At 37.6% G+C, this 27,736-nt stretch overlaps 1 protein-coding gene across 7 annotated transcripts; it reads left to right on the forward strand.

The window, feature by feature from the left end:
- The first annotated feature begins 18 nt into the window (after positions 1–18).
- ZHX1 (zinc fingers and homeoboxes 1) lies at positions 19–24,242 on the forward strand. 7 transcript variants are annotated; one of them, XR_004922252.2, is made up of 5 exons: positions 52–213; positions 7,582–7,694; positions 17,322–20,171; positions 20,563–20,659; positions 22,650–24,242. XR_004922252.2 is itself a non-coding variant. In XM_036108367.2 (4 exons), exon 3 carries the CDS (start codon positions 17,547–17,549, stop codon positions 20,166–20,168), a length of 2,622 nt encoding a protein of 873 aa, XP_035964260.1. In that variant the 5' UTR covers positions 19–126; positions 7,582–7,694; positions 17,322–17,546; the 3' UTR covers positions 20,169–20,171; positions 22,650–24,242. The 7 variants fall into 7 exon arrangements, 5 of the variants coding, with proteins under 5 accessions (XP_035964260.1, XP_035964262.1, XP_035964261.1 ...); XR_004922251.2 differs by having other exon boundaries at positions 20,563–20,630; XM_036108367.2 differs by lacking the exon at positions 20,563–20,659 and having other exon boundaries at positions 19–126.
- Positions 24,243–27,736: the final 3,494 nt, after the last annotated feature.

The following is a 27,736-nucleotide window of genomic DNA, read 5'->3' on the forward strand; positions in this document are numbered from 1 at the left end:
GTCGGCCGCAGGGGCGCGCGCCTCGCGTCGCACCCCCACCCCCGACCCTCCGCGCTCCGCGAGGCCCGCCGAGCTGCCGAGGCCGAGTGCCGGCCCGCCGAGCGGTTCCGGGTGTAGGGTTCACAGGTCAGAGTTGACTCCCTGAAAAGTGCAGCCGGTTTGAAATGCAAGATGGCGGCGGCGGGGCGCTGAGAGGCGCGGCGGCCCCTGCAGGTAGCGGCGCGAGCCGGCTCCGGGACGAGTGGGCCGGGACGCCGGGGGACTGCGGGGGGGAACCGGCAGCGCAGAGCCCGCGAGCGGCGCGGCGGCCGGGGAAGGCGAGCGGCTCGCGGGCCGACCGGAGGAGGGCGGCTCCAGGGCAGAGACCCCGGGGGCTCAGCGCACTGGCGGCGGCGGGTGGCGAAGCGGACGCGGCGCGGGGCGTCCGAGGGGGAGGGACCCGGCCTGCCTGCACCAGGGAATGGCCACCGAGGGACGGCCCCTGAGGCTCCTTCCCGCTTTCGGGGTGTCTGCGGCCGTGGACGGAGCTCGGGGTGCACTCTGTGAGGGAAAATCTCAGCCCCCGTCCTTACGAGAGCACTGAGCAACTTGGGACTGTTGAGGGGAGTGAAGACGGGGCCTCCGGGGGTTGTGGGGGGGCGGGAAGCGCCGCAGGGACGGAGGAGCCCAGCGAGGTTGAGGGTCCTAGAGGAGGTCGGAAGGCCTGCCCTGAGGGGGCGCGTGGCCTCGTTGGGGACTGCCTCTCGGAGAGTAGGGAGCGAGCCGCTTGCTGGAGCTGAACGCATTGGCGTTGGGGTTGGAGCCCCGGGAAATCTTTCGGGGGAGGCTGTACCCCACTTCAGAGAAGGCTAGGCACCCATTTCGGGGTCAGGCCCTTCCCCACTTTGGGGCCAGACTCAGAATTGAGTCCTTAAGAACTGTATTCCGTTTTGAGGAAGACTGGGACTTAGAAGTTAATTGAAGAGAATGGAGACGTTATCCGTCCCTTTCAGAAGGGAGACAAGGGAGGCCGACCAGGGACTCCTCCGAGCCTCGGGGCCTAACGGGAACAATCTCCTAATCTTGGCCGGGGATGAAGGGCTGGGAAGGAGGTGTGAGGGCGCCGGGAGCGGGGTCTAACGGCAGGGAAGAAGAGCCCGGGCGGATGCCCTTTCCCTGTGGATTTGCACCAAAGTTCTAGGTAAAGGGACTTGACATTCTTTGTTTCGTGCATCTCCCTCCACCTCTCCCCTCTGTAGATAGCAGTAAGGAAAGAGCAAAACCCCAGAGAAGGAGAAGGTTCCGCTTGATATCCTTAGTTTAGGTTAGCGAAGCAGCGAGCTCTGGCCAGGCTTCAATGAGAGAGACTCAGGGTAGGGGAAGTAGGAAGCGGGGAAAGGGGTGGATAGAGGAGGAATCCAGGGTAGAAATGGGGCAGAGTGGGAATTCCACAGAGCTTTTCTGTCATCACACCCCAGAGCTGAAGAAAAGCATGAGAAGGAGCTAATCTTTGTGGGGGAAAATGTTAAAAAAAAAAAAAAGAAAGAAAGAAAAAAAAAGGCTGATAGTTTGTAATGTGACTAGGTTGGCATTCCATGTAACTTGAAAAAGCAATTCTCTTAGAGGTTAAGAGGATAACAGAAACGGGGGAAATCACAGGATTGGGAGATACAGGGTTCACAGGGAGGAAGAAGCAGTTTTCCCTCCAGGAAGAGTGCCTATTTGTGGGTTTGGAGGGTACGTGTGTACCCACCTACATAAGTGCTCCTTTAGATTCGTTGGTATTGGTCATTGTATCTCAGTCTTTGTCTGAAAGCTTTAACTTGTGTTGTATGTGTTACATGAATTATCTTTGTGTCTGAAAGATTATCCAAAAAAAATAAAAGTCGTTTGTTTTTATGCCATCAGTGAGGATGAATGGGAGTTGGTTTTAACAGGGATAGTGGCCTTAGTATATCCACAGATTTTAAAAAATTTCTTAAGTAGCAATTCTGACTCTTGATTTCAAGCAAAAGAAATGTGGGTGCTGCCAAAGACAATAATGCATAACAGGATGTAGAAGGGCCCTCATGAATATTTTTTCCTCTTAATCTGTCTCTCCTTACTCTTAAGCATTTCAGGGCAAAGCTGACTAATCTTATGCAAAATCAAATGTAAAGTCTTGGGTTCTTTCAGTATAGAAATGATAGCATTTCTCTTATCAGTGAATCGTTTTGTAGAAGTATCTCTTCAAATGCTTTATTTAATGATCAGGATTAAAATGAGAAAAAAAGAAAGACTTGGGTACCTGCTGACAGCTATGATTCATACAGATTTCTTGAACCATTCTAGTATTTTTAAAAGAGCTTTAATGTCTTTCATGGCAATGTCTTCTCAAACACATTTCAAGTATAAACTAGTTGAGAGCTGCACATTTGGAGTATTATTATACATGTGAGCTATTCTTTGGTTTCCCCAAAGTGCATGTAGCTCTAGTTTTGTATTCAATTCTGAACAGATTAGGCTGGATGAACCAGAGTGGCACTGATGCCAGATGGTTTGAAAATATGCTAAGGCTGAAAACATAAATGTGCTTGTGCTGTGCTTGTACTCATTAATAGTAGATGTCTTTCCCTTATAGCGAGCTTATTATTTCACTGGATGTGGAGGACAGTTCGTGAATGATGTAGCAATTATTTCACCTTTGGTGATACTTGTAAGGTTGTTTTTTTTTTTTTCAATAAATGTGAATAAAGTTTTACAGTTATTTTATTAGTGAACTTAATAGCATAGGTGAGGTGGTTCATGTTGGAGATTTTCTCCCTTTTATATTATATTTTACATTAAGACTGAAAGGTGATGTTATAATGTATTTATATTTTCTTTCTTATAAGGTTAATTGGGCACAAAAAATGGGTTATTAGGGATTCAGTTTGCTGTTAATCATGGCTTTATATTTAAATGGAAATACTCTTAAAATTAATAAAATGATTAAAATGTAGCTGAGGAGATAACCATTTTATGTATATTGCATCATTGTGGATTTGGGCTCAAGAGACTCTACTGAGTATTGAATATTAGCAGTGTTAAACTTCAGTGCCTAAGCTAGGTTTTATTTTTTTTATTTTTTAAAAGATTTTATTTATTTATTTGACAGAGAGAGAGATAGTGAGAGCAGGAACACAAGCAGGGGGAGTGGGAGACGGAGAAGGAGGCTTCCCGCCGAGCAGGGAGCCTGATGCGGGGCTCGATCCCAGGACCCTGGAATCATGACCTGAGCCGAAGGCAGACACTTAAGGACTGAGCCACCCAGGCACCCCCTAAGCTACGTTCCTTAATATTCATTAATTTAGGGAGGTGTTCGGAAATGTCTATTGCACTGTAGCCAGTGTAACACATTCACTTGTACTTCTAAATTTCTTCTAACTTAAAATCCTTCTAAATCATCCTATGTAATCTCAAAAGTAATTTAAATTACATTTACTTGAAGGGGGGAAAAAACTGTAATGCTAGCCTTTGAATAATAGCCAATGTTTCCATAATATTACTGATCTATTTTATTGTATCCTTGTTGCTGATATTTTTGTGGTTGTGAGTAACCAAATTTGAATGGCTGAAGCTGCTGAGTTAGATTACTAATCAGGATATACATTTGAGTTTACATTTTGGAGATCTGTATTTTATACAGTTAATTTTTAAAGTAAATTATGTAAATGTTTATGTAGTTGCCAGGTTTTGACCTTAAAAGATACTTAATCTTTGCAGTTTATATTATCAGTATTCTGTGATGTATTCAAGAGGTAGTAAGATGGTCTTATATACCTTTGATCCAAACCTTATATACTTTGGGAAAGAAGTTTTTATGAGCAGGTTAAGAATGACATTTATTCAAGGCAGTCAACATTTTTTTAAAAATATTTTATTTATTTATTTGACAGAGAGAGAGAGATAGCGAGAACAGGAACACAAGCAGGGGGAGCGGGAGAGGGAGAAGCAGGCCTCTCACGGAGCAAGGAGCCTGACACGGGTCTTGTTCCCAGGACCCTGGGATCACGACCCAGGCTGAAGGCAGACACCCAACGACTGAGCCACCCAGGCCCCCTGCAGTCAACATTTTTTACTTGTTTTTTTAAGTAGGCTCCACACCTAGCGTGAAGCCCAACATGGGGCTTAAAGTCACGACTCTGAGATCAAGACCTGAGCTGAGACCAAGAGTCTGTTGCTCAACCAACTGAGCCACTCAGGCACCCAAGGCAGTCAAAATTTTTATGCAGGATTTTTGTTTTTAGTTTTTATATATAGATTTTTAAAAAATAGTATTCTCAAAGCCTATCTAAAAAACCAAAACATTAAAGTAGTAGCCATATACATATTATTTTAAATAAAAGAACTTTGTCATTAAATTTTAGTGATTTCATATTTCTCATAGGATTTCTGACTCCCTTTTCCACCTTCCTGAAGGTCTTTCTTTCTCTTTTTTTGGTTATTGTGAGGAATGAAAGGAGATAGAAAGATTTTGATATTTCTTTTTTTTTTTTTTAAGATTTTATTTCTTTATTTGACAGAGAGACACAGCGAGAGAGAGAGAGAGAGAGAGAGAGAGCACACAAGCAGGGGGAGTGGGAGAGGGAGAAGCAGGCTCCCTGCTGAGCAGGGAGCCTGATGTGGGGCTCGATCCCGGGACCCAGAGATCATGACCTGAGCCGAAGGCAGATGCTTAACGACTGAGCCACCCAGGGGCCCCAAGATTTTGATATTTCTAAGCACTTCACTCATAATTATGTTCTTCTTCTATACTAAGTCTATTCCTTTTTACCTTCTAATATTGTCAAAAAGAAATTTGTTTAAAACTTTGCTGGGTGTGGACTGTATTTGAAAGTGAGGAGGAGAGAACAATTTCTCTTCATGACTACAATAAGATGATTTATGTCAGAGCTTTGTTAGTTCTGTGAAACACTTTTTATTTTTTATTTTTTTTAATTTTTTATTTTTTTATTTTTTTATTCATGAGAGTCAGAGAGAGAGATAGAGAGAGGAAGCGGCAGAGGGAGAAGCAGGCTTCCCGCCTAGCAGGGAGCCCGATGCGGGACTCGATCCCAGGACGCTGGGATCGTGACCTGAGCCGAAGGCAGACGCTTAACCATCTGAGCCACCCAGGTGTCCCTGTGAAACACTTTTTAAAATGTGTCATACATTAATGATTCTCCTTGAAGCTAAGGTCAGAGGAAGTATGTGTATATTGGGGTGGAGGATATAAATTATGATTGATTAATGTCTACCTGTTAAAGCCAACTTGTTCTAGCATTGCTTAATATGCTCTAAGGTATGAAATGGAAAATAAAATTGATTGATTGTTGCCCAGACTTTAAAAATATTTTATAATGTCTTAACATTTAGCAAAGTTTATGTGAAGACTTCTTTATTGTATAACTTAAAGTTAATACCTTAAATAAAAGTCAGAAAAATCTAAGTGTGGACTCACTAAGTGCCAGAAAATATTCCAAACACTTTACATGTGTTATTTTAAATACATGTTAGTAGAGCCCCATTTTAGATGAGGGGGCGATGGCATAGACAGGCTAAGCCACTTGTCTAAGACCACACAGCTAGTAAGTGACAGAGCTGAGATTTGAACCCATGCAGTCTGGTTCCAAAGCCCAAGCTCTTCATCTTTATTTACAGTTCATCTTCTGCCAAAACAACTCATCTGTTTTATTATATAATGTATATGACTGAGATGACTTCTTTAATTTTTTTGAAGTTCATTCTAACCTTAAAATTTAAAAAGATACTTTGAGTTAGAAGTATTTTAAAATAATGTCAGTATCAGGAGCTGAAATAACATCAGGCAAGTATGCTTTTCAAGGAGCTCATTTGTTGCTCCTGTAGTTGCCTTGTGCCTTTACATGTCTCAGCAGCTCTTCTCAAGAGACTCTCGTTCGGTAAAACATCTTGCAATTACTGTGTGATTCAAGAATGGATTCAAATAGGTTACCAATTTCCTATAATATTAATAATTCATTTTGGAAAATAACTTCCCGTCTTTGGCAGCTGTTTCCGATCTTCTCTTTTAGTCCACATCCTGTAGATGGATAGCTAAGGAGTTTCCAAACAAGGAGATACCAGGAAATGAAACTGTAGAATCCCAGGCTGCAGATAGCAGGATGCTCCACTGGGCCTACCAGGAAAATGCTCTTTTCCTTTTCATGAAAATAGTGTAGCTATTCAGCCTAAACTTTAACTTAACCTAGAAGTATTTTACTAAAGGGTTGGGGTATTTACATTGTTTCTTAAGAGCCTCTTCATGAACGTGTATATAAGAACAGAATCAAAGGATAAGGTATTTGGAAGATCATCTTCCTTAATATTTATTCACGTGGTTTACAGAGTTTCAGTGCTTAAAGAACAACAGCTAAAATGCTTCAACCCTCCCAAAATACTATTTACTGTTATTAAGAGAAGCAATTACAGTTTTTATTACAATTTCCTGATTGGTCTAAGTACTCTGAATAATATGCCACAACATTTTTGGACACATATCTCAATTTTTGGAGAATGATTTTGTTTGTTTGATTGTACAGTCTGATGCTTCACAACACACTGATTGAAAAGCCATTTGGTAGTAGCTTTCTTGCAAAAATGAAATAACACAGGTCATTCTATTAGATACCACATGCTTTGGGGTAGAATACCACTAGTTTATTTAAGTTGTATTGGCTTGTTGCCAGCATTAATAATCCACTCCATTCCAATTAATGTATTATAAATTAGGATACAGATATCAGTGGGTTTATGTGTAAATATATAAACATACACCTCCTCCCACCTCTTAGTTTAACTAACTGTCTTTCATAAGTTTTGTGTACTTAATATTTTACAATTCCCAATTTCTTCATCTCAGCTTTTATACTCAGACTGCATATATTTACATTTTGAATTTTTTTTTAAGATTTTATTTATTTGGGCGCCTGGGTGGCTCAGTTGGTTAAGCGACTGCCTTCGGCTCAGGTCATGATCCTGGAGTCCCGGGATCGAGTCCCGCATCGGGCTCCCTGCTCTGCAGGGAGTCTGCTCCTCCCTCTGACCCTCCCCCCTCTCATGTGCTCTCTCTCTCAAATAAATAAATAAAATCTTTAAAAAAAAAAAAAAAAAAAAAAAAAAGATTTTATTTATTTATTTGACAGAGAGAGACACAGCGAGAGAGGGAACACAAGCAGGGGGAGTGGGAGAGGGAGAAGCAGGCTTCCCGCAGAGCAGGGAGCCCGATGCGGGGCTCGAACCCAGGACCCTGGGATCATGACCTGAGCCGAAGGCAGACGCTTAGTGACTGAGCCACCCGGGCACCCCACATTTTGAAAATTTTTATTGAAAATAACATAATAGTGAAAACAGTATTTGGTGGTTTCATATAATATAAATAGAATTTTTGAGAATGTTTTAAATTTTGTGTTTCTTATTAATATTGGGTTTGGCATTTAAATGAGTCTTTTACAATTTCTATGAGGCAGTTAAATTTTTTTTTTCAAAATTACATTTATTTTTAAAAAGTGAAGGCATAAACTTTAAAGTCCTAAGACTGGATTATATCTAGAATAATAAAGTGATGATATTTTTTTTTTGTAGGAAATGGCAGATAGGTACGTCAGACCTGTTGGTAATGATGGCCTGAGCTAAACACCTAATTTGAAGGGACACCCTCCGTGTCAAAGAACAGAATGCTGAAGAAGCTATGGCAAGTATGTGTTTTATTTTTTGGTTATGGTAAAACTCAGATTCTGAATATGCTTCCTTTAGATCCCATGATCCTATATTTGGCTAACGTCTTAAAAGCTTTTCTTAAAAAAGCAGCACTTACTCTTGACACTTTGTTAAGAAATGTAATTTCAAACTAAAAATATAGGAGTATTGGCTGCTTTAATTTCAAAGGAAACAGCATCACACTTCATGATAAATCTATGTGGTATATTAATGATTGATTTTTCAATTAATATTTACCAAAATACACTGTGTATCAGGCACTGTACTGGTGCTGTGGTAACAGTGGGAAATAAGACAAATGAAGGTCATAAGGGCAGAGAACTTTAGTGTGGGGAAACTGATCTAGAAATTTTAATGTTTTTTTACCTATATCCAGAAAAATGCTTCAGGACTTAAAATAACAATTCCTGAAAATGTATTTCCAATATATAGTCTACTAATAATAGTTAATTATAATTCTAAAAATTAGGATATTGATGATTAAATACTTTGTTTTAGGTTAAGCATGCCAGTATTTAAATACTTGAATATATTTGTACATAATTACTTTTATATTTTATTTAACTGGCATAAATTGGCTTTTATAAGAAGCATTAAATCACATACTATAGTGTTGAAATAGTTACACTTTAGTCCAATTGTTATTTTATTTTATTTATTTTTATTTATTTATTTGTCAGAGAGAGAGAGAGCACAAGCAGGGGGAGCGGCAGGCAGAACAGGCAGAGGGAGAAGCAGGCTCACCGCCAAGCAAGGAGCCCGATGTGGGAGTCGATCCCAGGACCCTGGGATCATGACCGGAGCCGAAGGCAGATGCTCAACTGACTGAGCCACCCAGGCATCCCTAGTCCAATTGTTATTTTAGATAATTCCAGCAAGTACTAGGAAAGATTTTTTTTAAAGATTTATTTATGTATTTTTGAGAGAGAGAGAATGGGAGTGTGTGTGCATGTGCACACACAAGTTGGGGCGGGTGGGGCAGAGGGAAAGAATCTTCAAGCAGACTGCCAGCTGAGTGTGGAGCCCAAACCAGGGCTTGATCCCACTACCCTGAGATCATGACCTGAGCCAAAACCAAGAGTTGGACACAATCGACTGAGCTACCCAGGTGCCCCAGATTCCACAGCTATTAATGTGGTGGTTCAACTTTCATTTTTTAAAAATTGTTAGAGTCCTTACAAGCTGACATTACCAATACCAATTACTATTATCTTTCAAAGTATTTTTTTTAAAGATTTTATTTATTTATTTGACAGAGAGAGACTCAGTGAGAGAGGGAACACAAGCCGGGGGGAGCGGCAGAGGGAGAAGGAGACTTCCCACGGAGCAGGGAGCCCGATGTGGGGCTCGATGTGGGGCTCGATCCCAGGACCCTGGGATCATGACCTGAGCTGAAGGCAGACACTTAAGGACTGAGCCACCCAGGGGCCCCTTGAATGATTACATCTTGACTGAAACATGTAACAGTTATTTTATAAATTGGGAAGGTAACAGACAGATGAATGGTTTTTCGGCCTCTCAATGATAATCTCACTTATAATCAAGAATAGCGTTCTTGTGTTAGACTGTGAAAGATTTAACATACCTCCTTGAGAAAAGTAGGGGAAAACTATTTCCAGCAAAACAATTATTTTGGGGTAATACTACAAACTTTAATAACAAAGATAGGAGATTTCTTTATAGTACTTATTTATGTATCACACTCAATATTTACATACCTACCTACATGCCAGCAGAAGGTAGAAAACCAGGATGTTAGTGTTGTAGAGACCTTTCAAAAAGACACTTCACTCCTCAAATCTGGAGTCAGCGCTTGCCAGGAGAAATCTGTCCAGCTTGGATTCTTCTTTTAATCTTTAGCAGTATTAAGGTTGGCTTTCTCAGGTGGAAAAAAAACAGGTAGAGAGGATAGAATTTCTAAACCCTTAAGCCCTTAGTTTAGCATTAGCAAAAGGATCTTCTGAAATTAGATGATTTTTGGCCACAGTTTCTCCAGTGCTTTCCTTTTTATCACATTTACTCCTGTCTGTATATACCCTGATACTCGAATTTTGATTGTCTTGAGACCATTTTGGTAGTTTTCTTGAGATTTATTTCTTAGGTAATGATTCTAGGTTACCATAATTCTTAAAAACATTTGCTGTGGATACAAATTTGGGTTGTCAGAGTTCTCATTTAATTTTTTTAAGAACTTGACCGTTGTTTCTAAGTATTTTTACATTTTGGTTTTGAGAAATGCCTCAAGTGTAAAAAGGCCAAAATTGTTTAGCTTTTTTTAATTAAAGAAAGCGTCTTCTTAGACACTTTTTTCTTTAACATGGTGGATATTCTTTGTTTTAATTTGACCCCTTTATTCTTTATTTCTGTTATTATTTCATGCATTCTGTGATTTTGGTGGATTTGTAACTTTTAGTTTGAATACAAACATGTAAAAATAAGTATTTTCAGTTGGCTAAATAGAACTCAGAGAATAAGAAGTGAAACTAAATAGAATACAGAGTTCTAAGAATTCTCAGTATAGGTATGAATACATATCCCAAAGGATTATCAGTTTATATTTTAGCTACTCTGGGAACAGTTTTTAGCTAGTACCAGCTCAAAACTAACATAATCCTTAAAAATTATAGTTATTTTATGTGTTCATATTTGACTAAGAATTGGTATGAAAGTTGTTTTTATTCACATAAAATCTTACCAATATAATATGCTTTTGTGGCTAATGAAGCAAATAAATTGTTGTCTGTTAATAATTTAATTTGAAGTACAAGACAGCCAAAAAAAAAATAGAGGCATGGAAATTCAGTATAGTTATGGCTCTGCTTAACTATAAAAAATTTTAGACTTTTTGTAACACTAAGCATAGAATTTGAAACAATTTACTATTTATAGTGTATTACATTGAGAACTTATTTTTTAATCTCTTTAAAAATGTAGAACACCATTAGCGTACAGTTTTCTCCAGGAATAGAAAAATAATGATTCTAAGTTCAGATTTGCATTTGCTGTTTTTACAGGGACACTTTTCTCCTGAATTTCACTGCAGGACTAATTCTGTGAATGAATTTATCTCCCTTCTTTCATTCTTTTTTTTTTTAATATTTTATTTATTTATTTGACAGAGAGAGCACAAGCAGGGGGAGAAGCAGAGGGAGAGGGAGAGGCAGGCTCCCCGCTGGGCAGGGAGCCCAATGTGGGGCTTGATCCCAGAACCCTGGGATCATGACCTGAGCTGAAGACAGTTGCTTAACCAACTGAGCCACCCAGGTGCCCCTCCCTTGTTTCATTCTTAAACAGTCCACAAATTTAGACATATACTACTGATACATAAAGCTGATTTGTTACAACAGAGTTATAGGTGTTGGTAAATATTTGTTGAATATTCATTGCTATATTTTATTTTATTTTTTTAAAGATTTTATTTATTTGAAAAAAAACAAAAAAAAAGATTTTATTTATTTGACAGAGAGAGATAGTGAGAGCAGGAACACAAGCAGGGGGAGTGGGAGAGGGAGAAGCAGGCTTCCCGCTGAGCAGGGAGCCCGATGCAGGGCTCAATCCCAGGACCCTGGGATCATGACCTGAGCCGAAGGCAGGCGCTTAATGACTGAGCCATCCAGGCACCCCTCATTGCTATGTTTTAATAAATAGAATGGTCTATATATGAAGATGTTTTAATATTCTAATGACTAAGGTAATTTTATTAGTAAGGATTTTACCATTGGAAATAATCTACTATAAAGTAAACGCAGTTGTTCTTTATAACTCCTCTATAACTGAGTGTTTAATGAAGTAAAATGTTATAATACACAATTTTAAAGGTGTTTTTTTTTTTCCAGCAAATATTAATGAGGCCTTGATAGGCAGTGTGTTGGGCCCTGGGGATATATAGTAGAGAGCTAAGTAGACATTCTTTTTGACCATGTAAGAACTGCTGTTAGGATTGTCCCCAGTTTTTATACTGTGATAAAATGAATTTTACTTTCATTAAATGCTTTTCTGTAGAGAAACTTTGTTGTCATTATTCTGATGAATTAAGAATCATGAATTGTTTAAGGAGTATCCTACCCTCAGAAGAAGAGTCAGGATGCAGATAGAACCATGGAAATTGGCTTGACCTAGATCCATACGCTGCAGATTCTGAGTGCACTTGAGGGTTCGTAGAACTAGTTTGACTTCTCAGACCATGGAGCGGCTCCCAAAAATGTATGGAAAACACTTGAATGTTATACATACTCAGGGATTTCTGCTTCCCCTGAAAAAAAACCTTTATGTAGCACATGTTTTTTCCTTAAAAATAGAAAGTAAACTTTGTTTCCAACTCTAGACAAATGACCATCGGAATATTCTAGTCTATTTGCAATTTTAAGGCCTTGAAATTGTTTGTTGTATTTTATAATAAAGCAATGTTATAATAATATTAAAGAAAATTTGTAAATAGCACACAAATAAAAATTTTACCCATAATCTCATGTGAAAATTTCATTTCTATATATTCTCATCTAGTTTTTTCCATATGCCTACATATTTTCCCATAGTTACTTTATAGTTAATATGCAGATTTTGTTCTGATTTTTAAAAAATTTAACAGTAAATGGATATTTTTTCATATTCCTACACTTGATCTTAAGCCAAAAGACTGAGAAGCCATTTTTTTCATATTCCTTAATTACTCTTGATTACCATTTTTTAATGATCATATAACAATTGATCAGATTAGGGTTTTTTTGTTTTATTTTGTTTTTACCATTTTTCTACTGAAAATCGCTTTCAAATATAATTATATTTATAGTGCTGGATGCATTTAGAGCATAATTTTTTATCTTATTGGCAGTCTTTACTTTGTGTTTTAATTGCAAAGCCACCTAGCTAGCTACTCAGTTGTGCAACTGAACTCTACCCCTTTTTACAGGTAAATAGTGCAAGGTTCCCCAAATTGATTTTGAGCTCTGTTTTTATTTGACCTTCAAGTAGGGAATGAGATGCCTGTCAGCTAATAGCGATTTCTGCATGGCAATTTTCTTGTCTCAGCTGCATTGCACTTTAATGATAAAAGGAGATAAATTGGACCCACACCAAAGAAATTCTTATACTTTTTACCCTTTCCGCTTTTTCATTCAATTTGTGTGCCTTGTCAGCTGATTAAATTGCTCGAGAGAGAGAGAGAGAGAGAGAGAGAGAAAGAGGATAATACTAAATAAGTGGCATTCATCTCCCAAAAGAATTTTTCAGAGACTGGAAAATAACATTAATTAGGCATCTACTTTGTATCACAGTGTGTGAAGCATTTTTATTTCGTCGGCCTCTGAGGTGGATAGCACCCTTCTTATTTTCTCCAAGGCAACCTTTTCTGCTTCCTTTCTAGAAGCCTCCTGCAGTGTGCTCATAGAGTTCCTGATACTTCCTCTCTCATTGCATTGATCACAGTTATTTTAAGTCATAATTTACTGCCTGTTTTTCTTACTCAACTGCTAGTACCTGACAGACCTGAGGCCGTCGGTCACAGTCATCGCCGTAGGGTACTACCTAACACAGTGCCTGGCCCATGGTTGGCATCCAACAAATAGTTGTGTGAATTTGTTGAAATGAAGAATCTTGGTTTTATAGGTGAGAAAACTTAGGTTGATACTGAGTAACTTCTATAGTCACTGAACCACTGAGTGACAGAGGAGACTCCAGAACCTGTGGTTTGATCCTATATCACAGCGCCTCTGTGAATGTATTCCTCTGGGCCTGGGTTTCTTCTGTCATGAAAATGGGGTATTTGTACTGAGTTCCCTGCTTCCCCCCAAATCATGTCTTTATATAATCGGGACCATGAGGATGCCTTTGCGCTTTGGCCTATTTTTGAGCTGTATACATTAGGGTAGAACTGAGCCATTGGACCAAATCTTGAGCTTCTTTTGGGAATTCTGTCTCCCTTTAGAAATACGTTAAATAATATAGTGACTCTGGTTTTGTTAGGTAAATGTAAACAGTTTCAGGAGTAAAGTGGGAAGAGTGTTTGTCGGGTCTGTGTATTTGGGTATAGAAGTAACCTGAGCTGAGGCCATCTTTAATACCCAAGATAATCAGATTTGAGTCTTGCATTACTGAAGACTTTTTTTTTTTTAAAGTTTCTCTTTTAAGTAGCTTATTTAAGTTTATATTGCCAAAACCAGTGCTTTCAAAGGAAAACACACAATGGTGCATATACATCATTAGATTGTAAAATAACCTATGAATATTTTGTAATTTTTATGACTTTAGCAAAAAATATTTAAGCTTTTAAATAGGACGATAAAGGGATCTTAGCTCCTCAAGTTTCTCTTCTGTATCTCTTATTAGTACTGGCTACTCTCTTCTACCCCTGGGTGCCCACGCCCTGCCTTCTATAGTGAAACAACCTGAAGGACACATTAAATTCACTTTAGATTAGTTTTCAAATTTCATGGCTCAGCAGTGGTAAGCTGAGAAGGATTTTTGGTGACACTGATACACTGTCTTGAGAGTAGTTAAGTTTTTAAGGCACAGGCTTTCAAACACATCTCAGAACCCTTCAGAGGTAGAAGTAGGATTTGTAGGATCCGTGGGATGCGGTCAGGAAGTAGGTTAGCCTTTCTACTTCTCCAACCAGACAGCTGTTCTTTTCTCTGTTTTGCCCCAAGGCTTCTCATAGAATTTTGTTTGAAGAAAGGGCTCTGCTGCTTACAACAAAAAGTTTGAAAACCATCACTAAGGAAAGGTAGCTTCAGAAAAAAACCTATCTTTGATTTTTAACTATTAGTATACTCCCAATTAAATATAATCTGAGATTCTAGGAGAATAACAGTTACAAAATAGCTTACTCCCCTGCCTTTCAACAGTTCTTCACGGCCAAAAATGTGGGTGCTGCTCCTTTGTTGCTCTTCCTTACTTCAAACTATTTGAGGAATTCCCTATTTCTAATGACAAAAAAAAGATCAAACAGCTATACTAGCACTTGAACAAAATAGTTAAAATCCTACTGAATTGAATAGGAGAGATGGCATTAGCTTAGTGTATAATATTTAGTTAAGAAATAGTTCTAAATATCAGTGATTTCCTCATATTCCCTTAGAGATCAGAGGCTTTTTCTGGAGGGGAGGAATGACACCTTTTGAGAATAGGGATTCTTTGAGAATAGGATACTATTATTACTAACCTAATGCTTTTTATTTTATAATATGGGAAATTTGGTGATGTTTCTCCTTTTCCTGAGTCAGTATATCTCCTCATACGGACCAGGTTTTGCTTTATAATCTTTAAAGTAAACTTTTCCTCCTCAGTTCAGCTAGGACAAGGATTATACTAATAAATGAAAATAGTTCTAATTTTTGATAGAAAATAAATGAGACCACTTAACTCATTTTAGTCATTTTCCTTTGGGTTAGACTTCAGAAGCACACTGCCTTTCATTGATGTAGCATTAAAATTTTATTTCAAATATTTGGGTACAAAATTATTAAAATGTATGTGTATGAGCATGATTCACTTTTTCTTGGTAAGTCATGGTCATTCTTGTGAATTTCAGCTACTGTTCTCTGTGGTGATGCTCTCAGGCATGTTGAGTTTCTTTTTTTTATTTCAATTTTTTATTTAAATAGTTAACATATATGATTATATTAGTTTCAGGTCTAGAATTCAGTGATTCATCACTTAAATACAACACCCAGTGCTCGTCACAACAAGTGCCCTCCTTAATCCCCATCACCCGTTCAGCCCATCCCACACATCCCTCCATCAACCCTCAGTTTGTTCTCTATTGTTAAGAATCTCTTATGGTTTGCTTCCCTCTCCTTTTTTTTTCCCTTCCCCTATTTTCATCTGTTTTGTTTCTTATTTTTTTAAAAATTTTATTAATTTATTTGAGAGAGAGACACACACACACAGAGAACATGAGTTAGGGGGGAAGAGGAAGAGGCAGAGGGAGAAGCCAACTCCCCGCTGATGCGGAACTCGATCCCAGAACCCTGGGATCATGACCCGAGCCGAAGGCAGACACCCAACCAACTGACCCACCCAGGTGCCCCCCTGTTTTGTTTCTTAAATTCCACATATAAGTGAAATCATATGGTATTCGTCTTTCTCTGACTGATTTACTTCGCTTAGCATAATACCCTCTAGCTCCGTCCATGTTGCTGCAAATGGCAAGATTTCATTCTCTTTGATGGCTGAGTAATATTCTATTGTATATATACACCACATCTTCTTTATCCATTCATCAGTCGATGGACATTTGGGCTTTTTCCATAATTTGGCAGGGCATGTTGAGTTTCATAGGACTGTTTTCCTATTCATTCTAGTTCAAGTTAATAAACATTTAGTGAATCCCTCCTTCTAGGCTTTTTGTACGCAGTGGGGATACAGAAATGAATGAGAAGTCAGCCAAGATAGTTCATTCAAAGAACATTAGATTGAAGATACAAAGGTCCTTGGAAAACTGAGACTCACCTATAGTAAGGAGATCAGGAGTATTGATAGGTTGTAGGTCAGAAATGTAACACTCCTTTGCCACAATTCGGTAAGTACTAGACTAGAAGATGAACCGAGGGGAAGGTCGGATCCAAGTTAAAGGGAGAGATCTATAGGGCAGATAAAGATCATCACAGAGTGTGCACAAACAAGGCTCCTACCATAGGGAACAGCCTCCATTGTGTGCCCCTGGAACAGCAATTGTGTCTACTGTGCCCAAAGCATAAGAAATAGGAGTCAGGAGAGAGATGTCAGGAAGTTGAGGTTGAGGGCAGGTGTGAAGAGAACTACACGTGGCTTAAGGAGTTGGGCTTCATTCTTCCAGCACTGGGGAAACTTTACGTCAGGAAACTGATGTGATCAGATATGTTTTATAAATCCTGGTAGCACTGTGGAGAATGATGAAGAATAATATTTCTAGGGGCTCCTGGGTGGCTCAGTTGTTAAGCATCTGCCTTCGGCTCAGGTCATGATCCCAGGGTCCTGGGATCAAGCCCCGCATCGGGCTCTCTGCTCAGCGGAAAGCCTGCTTCTCCCTCTCCCACTCCCCCTGCTTGTGTTCCCTCTCTCACTGTGTCTCTCTCTGTCAAATAAACAAAATCTTAAAAAAAAAAATGAATAATGTTTCTAAAACTTTGATCATTCATATCCATCTTTGCTGCTTCTGTCATACTTGGCTATGTTACTGGAATGATAAAACAGACTAGTAGGAGGAAGAGGACATAAGTGATGGGTTGAATTTCTTATACACTTAATGGCCATAGTCTCTGGGTACCTGTGACTGCTTTTTATAGTTTTAAATTTCCTCCCTTGTTAACAGATTATCATTTCACATTGATAATAGCGTGCTTGCCAAAGCAGACTTTTCTCCCACTTCCCTGTCAATATAGAGGTGGCTGAAAAATCCAAGTAAAGAGGCCTGGGGGCTGACCATGAGTACATTATGTGACCTTCAGTGATTTGGCTTGGAGACATGTATTTTGATCCTTAGAGGACTTTTTTCCTGGTTCTGGTCTTATTCTAGATCTTTATAACTGAGCTATCCAACAACTTCATGTAAGTGAAATATAACTGCAGTTTGTTTAAAAGATCATAATCACGCATTTAAACACATTTTTAAATTTATTTTAATGTAGGTAATTGGAGTTGTGCTTCAAAAATTTCAGCAGTTCAACAGTATTTTATCTGCCAACAATAAGCTCTTTACTTGATTGCACCATGAAAAAGCTGCTAATGAAACTTGTTGAACACAAAAATGGACTTGAAGAACCAAAAGCCGTCGTTTTCAAATGAAGAATACTGAACGGTTTTAAGCCTCAATGCTTTTTAATCACCACTGAGATTTTCCTCATAACATCAGAATGGCAAGCAGGCGAAAATCCACAACACCCTGCATGGTCCTTGCCAGTGAACAGGATCCAGACCTCGAGTTGATATCAGATTTGGATGAAGGTCCTCCTGTACTTACACCTGTAGAAAACACCAGAGCAGAGAGTATCTCAAGTGATGAAGAAGTTCATGAATCTGTGGATTCTGACAATCAGCAAAATAAAAAAGTTGAAGGTGGCTATGAATGTAAATATTGTACTTTTCAAACCCCAGATCTAAATATGTTTACTTTTCATGTGGATTCAGAACATCCCAACGTAGTGCTAAATTCATCCTATGTTTGTGTCGAATGCAATTTTCTTACCAAAAGGTATGATGCACTTTCTGAGCATAATCTGAAATATCACCCAGGAGAAGAGAATTTTAAGTTGACTATGGTGAAACGAAATAACCAGACAATCTTTGAACAGACAATAAATGATCTGACTTTTGACGGTAGTTTTGTTAAAGAGGAGAATTCAGAGCAAGCTGAACCTACAGAAGTTTCTTCTTCAGGAATATCTATCAGTAAAACTCCAATTATGAAGATGATGAAAAATAAAGTGGAGAACAAACGGATTACAGTTCACCACAACTCAGTTGAGGACGTTCCTGAAGACAAAGAGAATGAAATCAAACCAGACCGTGAAGAAACTGTGGAAAATCCAAGTTCTTCAGCTTCTGAATCGAATACAAGTACTTCCATTGTGAACAGAATACATCCGAACACTGCCAGCACAGTGGTGACCCCGGCAGCAGTGCTTCCTGGGTTAGCACAGGTGATCACCGCTGTATCAGCTCAGCAGAATTCCAATTTGATTCCCAAAGTCTTAATCCCCGTTAATAGCATTCCCACCTACAATGCTGCATTGGATAACAACCCCCTTTTGCTTAACACCTACAACAAATTCCCTTATCCAACAATGTCAGAAATTACTGTTCTTTCTGCTCAAGCAAAATACACAGAGGAACAGATCAAGATATGGTTTTCAGCCCAACGCCTAAAACATGGTGTTAGTTGGACTCCTGAGGAAGTAGAGGAGGCCAGAAGGAAACAATTCAATGGAACAGTACACACTGTACCTCAGACCATAACTGTTATCCCTACACACATTTCCACAGGGAGTAATGGTTTACCATCCATTTTACAGACATGCCAAATAGTTGGTCAGCCAGGTCTGGTCCTCACGCAAGTAGCTGGAGCAAACACCTTGCCGGTCACAGCACCTATAGCCTTGACCGTGGCGGGGGTTCCAAATCAAACAAATGTACAAAAAAGCCAGCCACCTGCCGCGCAGCCAGTTGCAGAAACAAAGCCAGCCACAGCGGCAATCCCACCTTCCCAGCTCGTCAAACACGAAACCGCAGCGGCAAACCCTGACTCATTTGGCATTCGGGCAAAAAAGACTAAAGAGCAACTGGCCGAACTGAAAGTCAGCTACCTTAAAAATCAGTTTCCCCACGATTCAGAAATTATCAGACTTATGAAAATCACAGGCCTGACTAAAGGAGAGATTAAGAAATGGTTTAGTGACACAAGGTACAATCAGAGAAATTCAAAGAGTAATCAGTGCTTACATCTCAACAATGATTCCTCCACCACTATCATTATAGACTCCAGTGATGAAACCACGGAATCCCCGACTGTTGTTACTTCACAGCCTAAACAATCCTGGAATCCTTTTCCTGACTTCACTCCCCAGAAGTTTAAAGAGAAGACCACAGAGCAGCTTCGTGCCCTTCAGGCGAGTTTTCTCAACAGCTCTGTCCTCACAGATGAAGAATTAAATAGGTTAAGAGCGCAAACCAAACTTACCAGGAGGGAAATTGATGCTTGGTTTACAGAGAAGAAGAAATCAAAAGCTTTAAAGGAAGAGAAAATGGAAATAGAGGAAAATAATGCAGGTAGTTCCAAAGAAGAAGCCGGAGAAACTTCTCCCAGAGATGAATCTGGTGCACCTAAGCCAGGGAGTACAGGCAAGATCTGTAAAAAAACACCCGAGCAGTTGCACATGCTTAAGAGTGCTTTTGTGCGAACACAGTGGCCATCGCCAGAAGAGTATGACAAGTTGGCCGAAGAGAGCGGGCTTGCTAGAACAGACATTGTCAGTTGGTTTGGGGACACCCGTTATGCTTGGAAAAATGGAAACCTAAAATGGTACTACTACTATCAAAGTGCCAATTCAAGTAGTATGAATGGTCTGTCCTCCCTTCGGAAAAGGGGGAGAGGGAGACCCAAAGGAAGGGGAAGAGGAAGACCACGTGGGCGGCCGAGAGGAAGCAAGAGAATGAACAACTGGGACAGGGGGCCATCACTCATAAAATTTAAAACTGGAACTGCAATACTTAAGGATTATTACCTGAAGCACAAATTTCTTAATGAGCAAGACCTTGACGAACTCGTGAACAAATCACATATGGGCTATGAGCAGGTCAGAGAGTGGTTTGCAGAAAGACAGAGAAGATCAGAGTTGGGTATAGAATTATTTGAGGAAAATGAGGAGGAAGATGAAGTTATTGATGATCAGGAAGAGGACGAAGAAGAAACAGATGATAGTGACACTTGGGAACCCCCACGACATGTGAAGCGGAAGCTTTCTAAATCAGATGACTGAAATGTAAGTTTTTAATCTGAGTGTATATTCATCAACCACATACATTTAGAATAGTCCCCTTGTATCTGACACCTTCACTTTTGACAGTTTTTTCTAAAATGGTTTTCCTTTTAGCTAATAAGAGGACTAGGGACAGTGACTGTGGCCAAGAGATATGTGATCATTATGAGTGGTCTGATTATTATGATTGTTACGTTTATTATGTAGAATTTAATGCTGCTTTACTTATTTACTTTTTTTATATAAAATGTTTTTTCACTTTGTTTTAAGGGAAAGTTGCCCATTCTCAGAGAAGGGAGACTGGTGGTGGGGGGGATTCACAAATACTAAAGATAACTAAAATGTATTGCTTGCAACCCTCCTTCACTAAAGCTTCATTTTTTGCCTATTTAAGGAAAGAATTCAAAAACGAAAACTAAAAAGAAGGGGAAAAGTGTACCGAAGGACAGACTTACCACAGGGGTGAGGATTACTCAGTTTTAGGAAACTAGGTGAAAAATGGGTATCTTTTTTTATTCATTGTATTGCCCCCAAACTATTAGGTTTTTAACTAGAGTTTAAAATGCTTTATGTGTTAAAATTATTCAGTAATTTTTTTGTTGAAAGCCAAAGGTCTGTTTTAGGCTCTGTGTAAATTCATATTTGCTTAGATGGCATCTGTTTTTGAAAACTGTGATATAAATTATTTCTGTCTTAGAGATCAAAAGGTAAATAACAGATTTGATATTAAATTAACTCATTTGCCTAAAGTGTCTTTTCATTCTTTGATAGAAAATAAACCTGCTACCAGCAGAAACATTGTATTTGGTTAAAAATACATCTCTTGCTATAAAAGAACGAGTAAATATGCTTTAAATCTGAAAGGTTTGGCATGTTCCTTAAATTTTAATTCTTTTATAGATTGAATTAATTGAAATTTCACTGTCGCTGCAAATCAGATACCTGATTTGGAGTTAGGACTTCAATTCTTAATACTTTTAGAATTTAATAGCATAGTTCTGTTCTTTTCTACTCTCTGTTTTGGTGTGTTCTAGGATAAAACTATACTCTATTGAGAATAACACACTTGTTATGAAATGTTTGTATATGTCTATCAGTAGTCCAAAAGCATTTTATTATCAGAAATTACTGTGGTGTTCTCAAACAGTAAAGAAGGAAACGAGACATAGATCCTTATTATCATATGAGCCTATTTACTTACTTTCTTAGCTGTTTGCATCCCTACCCATCCTCTACTTTTATGCTTTGTTATTCTGCGCAGTATTTCCTTAACTCCCCCATGTCTTCCTTGCTGGTTTTATTTATTTTTGCTAAACAATTATTTATAGAGAGCTTAATATGTACCAGGCAATTTTCTTATTGCTTAGCAGTCCTTTTCCAGGCTTTCTTTTCATTAACATTTTTTTTCAAGCAGAAAAACAGATGAAACTAAAAATGCACCTATTTTAGAATAAATCTCACTGCAGGTTATAGAGCATAATGTAAGTCACAGGAAGTTAAACAGTTTTGTGCAGCTTTATCCTAAAGTACAGTCCTCCGCTTCCTAATGTCAGAAATTTTCAGGACAGGCTTTCTTCTGACCCAGATGCATAAAATATTTTTAACAGGCATTTTTTTTATTGCTAAACACAAGAATCCTCACTCAGCCAAGATTAAATCAACCAATGTGTTGCTGCAGTGAATTGTCCCTGTGGTTGTAGTAACCTCAGCAGTGATTCTGCAGGGAGCTGCAATCTTTTAAAAATAATGGGAACTTTTTTGTAGTTTTTGACTTTAAGTTTGTGTGGATAATTCTCATGTTCTATAGTGATACTCTAATGATACTATGATCAAAAAAATACATACAAAGCCACAGTTTTCAAAAAATCGTATCATATATGTTAGACATGCACTTTCATGGTACATATTCAGGCATGCCTTTTTAAAAATATTCAAAAGTCTAAAATTATAAAATACATTAATTAGTAAGTTACTGTTGGCTTAAGAAAATGTTTCATCTTATAAAAGGATTCACCATAAGTTTCCTCTTAATAGCTATTTCTTCACTTAAATACGGTTCAGTTTACCAAAAATAAGTAACCAAAATTTTTCCAAAATAGTTATTGCAAAAAGTGAAATACATATATATCTTTTGCACAAGCCAGACTTGTATATAAATAGAAAAAATTACAAAAGCCTTTAGATTTCAGTCTGTTTATTACAAAAACTGACAGTGAAATATATACTTCCTACTAATAATTGTTTTTATAAATTATTACATATAGGTGAAAATGTCTATATGCAGAACATATACATAGGAGTTGCACACAAACTCTAGTGCTTTAAACAAGATGTATATAACAAGTGATCTCAGTGGTAATAAGCAAATACAGAGGATGTATTTTCATGGCTAATTTGTATAATTTTTGTTTCATAACTGATAAACATTAAAATATGGTTTTCTTTAAAATTTTAGTTTTTTATTATGTTTTTCTTTTATAGCTGCCTAAAACGTTGGAGGAGAATCAACTCTTCAATGCAAGATGTCTGATTTACTGTGAATGGGCCCAATCTTTGATGACACTGAAAACATTTTGGGGCATACACATTCTCAAAAAATAGGATCCAATATCCAAAAGAAATGGAACTTAATGTTGTGCCAAAGTTAAACTACTGCATTTGGCGGAAGTTCTGCAATGTAAATAGAACACTAATTAAACAACTTGTAAAAATTCGAATTTTAATATAGTACATTTTTATTCTGATATGATGGAGATGTTCTGATTCCTAGACTTTCTGAGGGGGTTTAATGACCACTAGAGCTTGTCCTCATATTTTGTCCAGCTTAATACTGTATGTCTAGTAAGATGGGCCTTATTGCCTGTATTCTTTGATATGTGATTAAGCTTATAGCTTTGAGTGACCAAACATTTTACAGAGTAAAAATTGTTAGAAACAGGAAAAAGAAAAACCTGATTTATTTCTATGTCTTATTTATCAGGCCCTGCACTAAGATTAAAATTTGTGTGTGGGCTTGTACAATTTCAATGTAAGTGAAAAAAACAGCCTATTGACACATGTTGAAACAGTAAGATTTTGTGATATCATTGGCCCTTAATGATTGGATCTTTAATTGAACACATTCATGGATACCACTATTACTCTGTAATAATCTGTTCATTTTTTTTTATTAGAAGCTGAATTTGCTTTGTATTAAACTAAAGATAATCAATAGTGAAGAAGGAGAAGAAAATGGCATAAGAATTTGGATAGGGTGAAACTCTGAAATATTTTACCAAAAATGTGAAGAAGAACCATATAGTAAATATATACTTAGTGTTTTCTTACAATCATAGAAATCAGAAATGTTTGTACAGTTATCAGATCAGAATTTTCAAGAATTATCTTTCAGGGAAATTCTACTTTATGTAGCAATTTCAGTGAAGAGAGAAAAAATTCTGAACTGATCATAATGAGTTAAAGGTTAGCTTTTCACTTATGAATCATGGGAGTGTTAACTGTTAACTCTTGCCATATCAGGAGACTGAAAGTTCATACTAACTTATAAACGTTGTAAAGACCGGTGCTGTTCATTCATGTTGAGAAGGACCCTTTTTTTGTGACTATAGGATTGTTTTTCAAAATGTGCTTTCTTCATAGAAAAAATGTTCAGTTTAATTAGCTCTGGATTTTAAAATGTTTTTCTGAATGACCGGATGTAGTGGGCTTGGCCAGTTTCTTTTGTCTAATTTAATGAATAATATTAAGCTCTTGTTTTTACCTAAATGTTTGTCAGCTAATGAAATGTTATGAAAAAGCCTTGAATATGCATGCTGCTTTCATTTTTATAAACTTTTTATTTTTTAACTATAGCTTTATTAGTAATTCCAAAATGCTGCAATTTAGCTGATTTCTTCACTCAGACAGCTGGCTTTGTGGGTGGCTTTTTCATACTACTGTTAACTTTTTTAAGAAGAAGCAATGTAAAGACTGTAACAATTTAATGCACTAAACTGTTCTTTCTTTTACACATTCAAAAACTTCTTAAAGCACTCTGTATTATAATAATTAAATTGCTCCCTTTTTTAAACCATTGCTAATGTGGTCTGAGTTTTGTTTGACAATTTTCATATTTTCAAATTTGAAATGTCAAGTATTGGAAATGAAGCCTTTGAATAATACATTTATATTATGTTTCCCTTGCAATATGTCAACTTTGTATAGCCATAAATAACTAGTAGTAATTTTCCCCTCTGTCTCTTTTATAAATTGGCACTTCATTCTGCTCTGATGTTTGCTAGCTTTTAAATATATTTATTTGACAGAGCAAAATTCCTCTTCTCCCGGTTGATTATGTCCTTCAATACAGAATAAAAGTTAGGAGTGGTTAGTAGTTTTCAGTGATTTTTTCCCATTTTATTAACTGAGTTTTTTAAAAAACTGTGGTAGAATACACATAACAAAATTTGCTACTATTTAGGTGTATGATTCAATGGCATTAATTATGTTCACAATGTTGGGCAACTATCACCACTATTTCCAAAACTTTTTCGTCATCCCAAACAGAAACTCTATAACCATTAAGCAATAACTCTGCATTCCCCCTTCCCCCCTGCCCCTGGTAACCTTTAATCTACCTTGTTTCTATGAAGTTGCCTATTCTTGATATTTCAAGGAAGTGGAATCATACAATACTTTTCCTTTTGTACCTGACTTATTTATCATGTTTTCAAGGTGCATTCATGTTGTAGTATATCAGAACTTTGTTCCTTTTTTTTTTTTTTTTTTAAGTAGGCTCCACGCCCAGCGTGGGGCCCAGTGTGGGGCTTGTACGCACAACCCTGAGATCAAGACCTGAGCCAAGATCGAGAGTTGGACGCTTAACCGACTGAGCCACCCAGGTGCCTCTGTTCCGTTTTAGGGCTGAATAATATTCCAGAGTGTATCTGTGTTTTGTTTTGTTTTTTGTTTTGTTTGAGTATAGTTGCCACACAGTGTTACATTAGTTTCAGGTACACAACATAGTGATTCAACAACCCCATGTGTACATTTTGTTTATCTATTCTTCTGTTGATTCTTCTGTTATCTATTCTTCTGTGACAGACACTTGGGTTGTTTCTACCTTTTGGCTAGAAAAATGCTACAGTAAACATGGGCATATAAGTATCTGTTTGAATCTCTGTTTTCAGTTCTTTCAGATATATATCTTGGAGCAGAATTGCTGAATCAAATAGTTATTCTATGTTTAATTTTTTGAGGGACCATCAAACTTTTCCACAGTGACAAAATGTTTTCTACAGTGTCTGTAACCACTTTACTCCACCAGCAACATACAAGGGCTCCAGTTTCTCTGTAATCTCACCAACACCTTTTATTTTCAGTTTTAAAAAAGTATTATTATAACTATTCTAATAGGTATGAAGTGGTATCTTGTGGTTTTGATTTGCCTTTCTCTAATGACTAATGCTGTTCCACATCTTTTATCTGCTTATTGACCATTTGTATATTTTCTTTGGAGAAGTAAGTGTGTGTTCAAGTCTTTTGCCAAGTTGTAATTGGGTTGCCTTTTGTTGTTGAGTTTTAGGGGTTTTTTGTATATTCTATATGACACCTTTATCAGATATATGATTTGCAAATACAGTCAATTTTCATTATCCACAGATTCTGTTCATAGAAATTTGACTACTCACTAAAATGTATTTGTAATCCCCAAATAAATATTCATGGCACTTCTGTGCTCATCCATGCACATGTGAATGGTGGCAAAACATTTGAGTTGCCAATCTGCATGTTCCCAGATGAAGTTAAAAAAAAAAGGTGGTGCTTTGCCTCTTATTTCAGCTCTCAGATTATAGAAAGCATCCTTTCTGTAGTCTGTTAGTGCCACTTTTTAAGTATTTTTGTGTCTTTTGTTGGTGATTTCGCTGTTTAATATGACCCCCAAGTGTAGTGCTGGAGTGCTGTCTAGTGCTTGTAAATGCAAGAAGGCTGTGAGGTGCCTTATGGAGAAAATACATACTAGACAAGCTTCATTCAGGCATGAATTATACTGCTTTTGGCCGAGAGTTCAATGTTAATGAATCAACAGTGTATAATAAATAAGGTATTTTTAAACAGAAAAACACATAGAACAGGTTATGTATTGATCAGTTTACGAAAGTGTTATGATCAAAAGCTCCCAGGATCTTAACCCTAGGAGCATTTGTTCAGTATTCACTAATTCAGTGTTCATGGTGACATAATAGAACATAACTATTGAGAGGAATGAGAATTGACTGTATTTTCTCCCTTGTGTGGATTGTATTTTCATTTTCTTGCTATTGTCATTTAATGCACAAAAAATTTTCAATTGTGATGAAGTTCAATTTATCTGTCTTTGTTATTGTTGTTGATACTCATGCTTTTGATGTCATATCTAAGAATCCATTGCCGGGGGTACCTGGCTGTCTCAGTTGGTAGAGCATGGACCCTTGATCTCTGGGTTGTGAGTTCAAGCCCCGTATTGGGCCTAGAGATTACTTAGTAAGAAAAAATCTATTGCCAAATCCGAGGTCATGAAGATTTACCCCTACATTTTCTTCTAAGAGTTTTATAGTTACAGTTCTTATATTTAGGTCATTAATCCATTTTGAGTAAATTTTTGTATATGGTGTGAGGTAGAAGTCCAACTTCATTCTTTTGCTTGTGGTAATCCAGTTTTCCCAGCACCATCTGTTGAAGCAACTATCTTTCTCTCACTAAATGGACCTAGCACCCTTCTCAAAAATCAGGTGGCTATATATGTGAAGGTTTATTTCTGGACTCTCACTTCTATTTCTTTGGTCTATATATCCATCCTTTTTCCATGACCACATTGTTTTGATTATTGTAGGTTTATAGTAAGTTTTCAAATCAGGAGTATGAGTACTTAACTTTCTTCTTTTTCAAGATTATTTTGTTTTCTTGGGGTCCCTTGCAATTCATATAAATTTGAGGATTGGCTTTTCCATTTCTGGAAAAAAAGTTATTGAAAATTTGAATTATGAACTATGGAAGCAATTATGTTGACTCTTTAGATTGCTTTGGGTAGTGCTGACATCTTAGCAATATTTGGTATTCCTATCTATGAACATGAGATGCCTTTCCATTTATTTAGGTCTTATTTCTTTCAGCAAGTTTTGTAGTTTTCAGTGTGCAAGTCTTTCACCTCCTTGGTTACATTTTATTCATAGATATTCTTTTAGGCGCTATTGTTATTGGAATCGCTGTCTTAATTTGTTCTTCAGATTGTTTATTGCTGGTGTATAGAAACAACTAATTTTTGTTTGTTGATTTTGTAACCTGCAGTTTTGCTGAATTCATTTGTTAGCTCTAGTAGTTTTCTTGTGGATTCTTTAGGATTTTCTATATGTGGGATCATGTCCTCCTTAAATGGATGTAGTTTTACTCTTTTCCAATCTGGACAGCTATTATTCTTTTTCTCACCTAATTGTTCTGGCTAGAACTTCAAATACTATGTTGAATAGCACTGGTGAAAGAGGGCATCCTTGTCTTCTTCCTGATCATAAAAGAAAGCTTTCAGTTTTGCTATCAAGTATCATTATCTGTGG

The sequence above is a fragment of the Halichoerus grypus genome, chromosome 5 (assembly GCF_964656455.1).
Source record: "Halichoerus grypus chromosome 5, mHalGry1.hap1.1, whole genome shotgun sequence".
NCBI lineage: Eukaryota > Metazoa > Chordata > Mammalia > Carnivora > Phocidae > Halichoerus > Halichoerus grypus.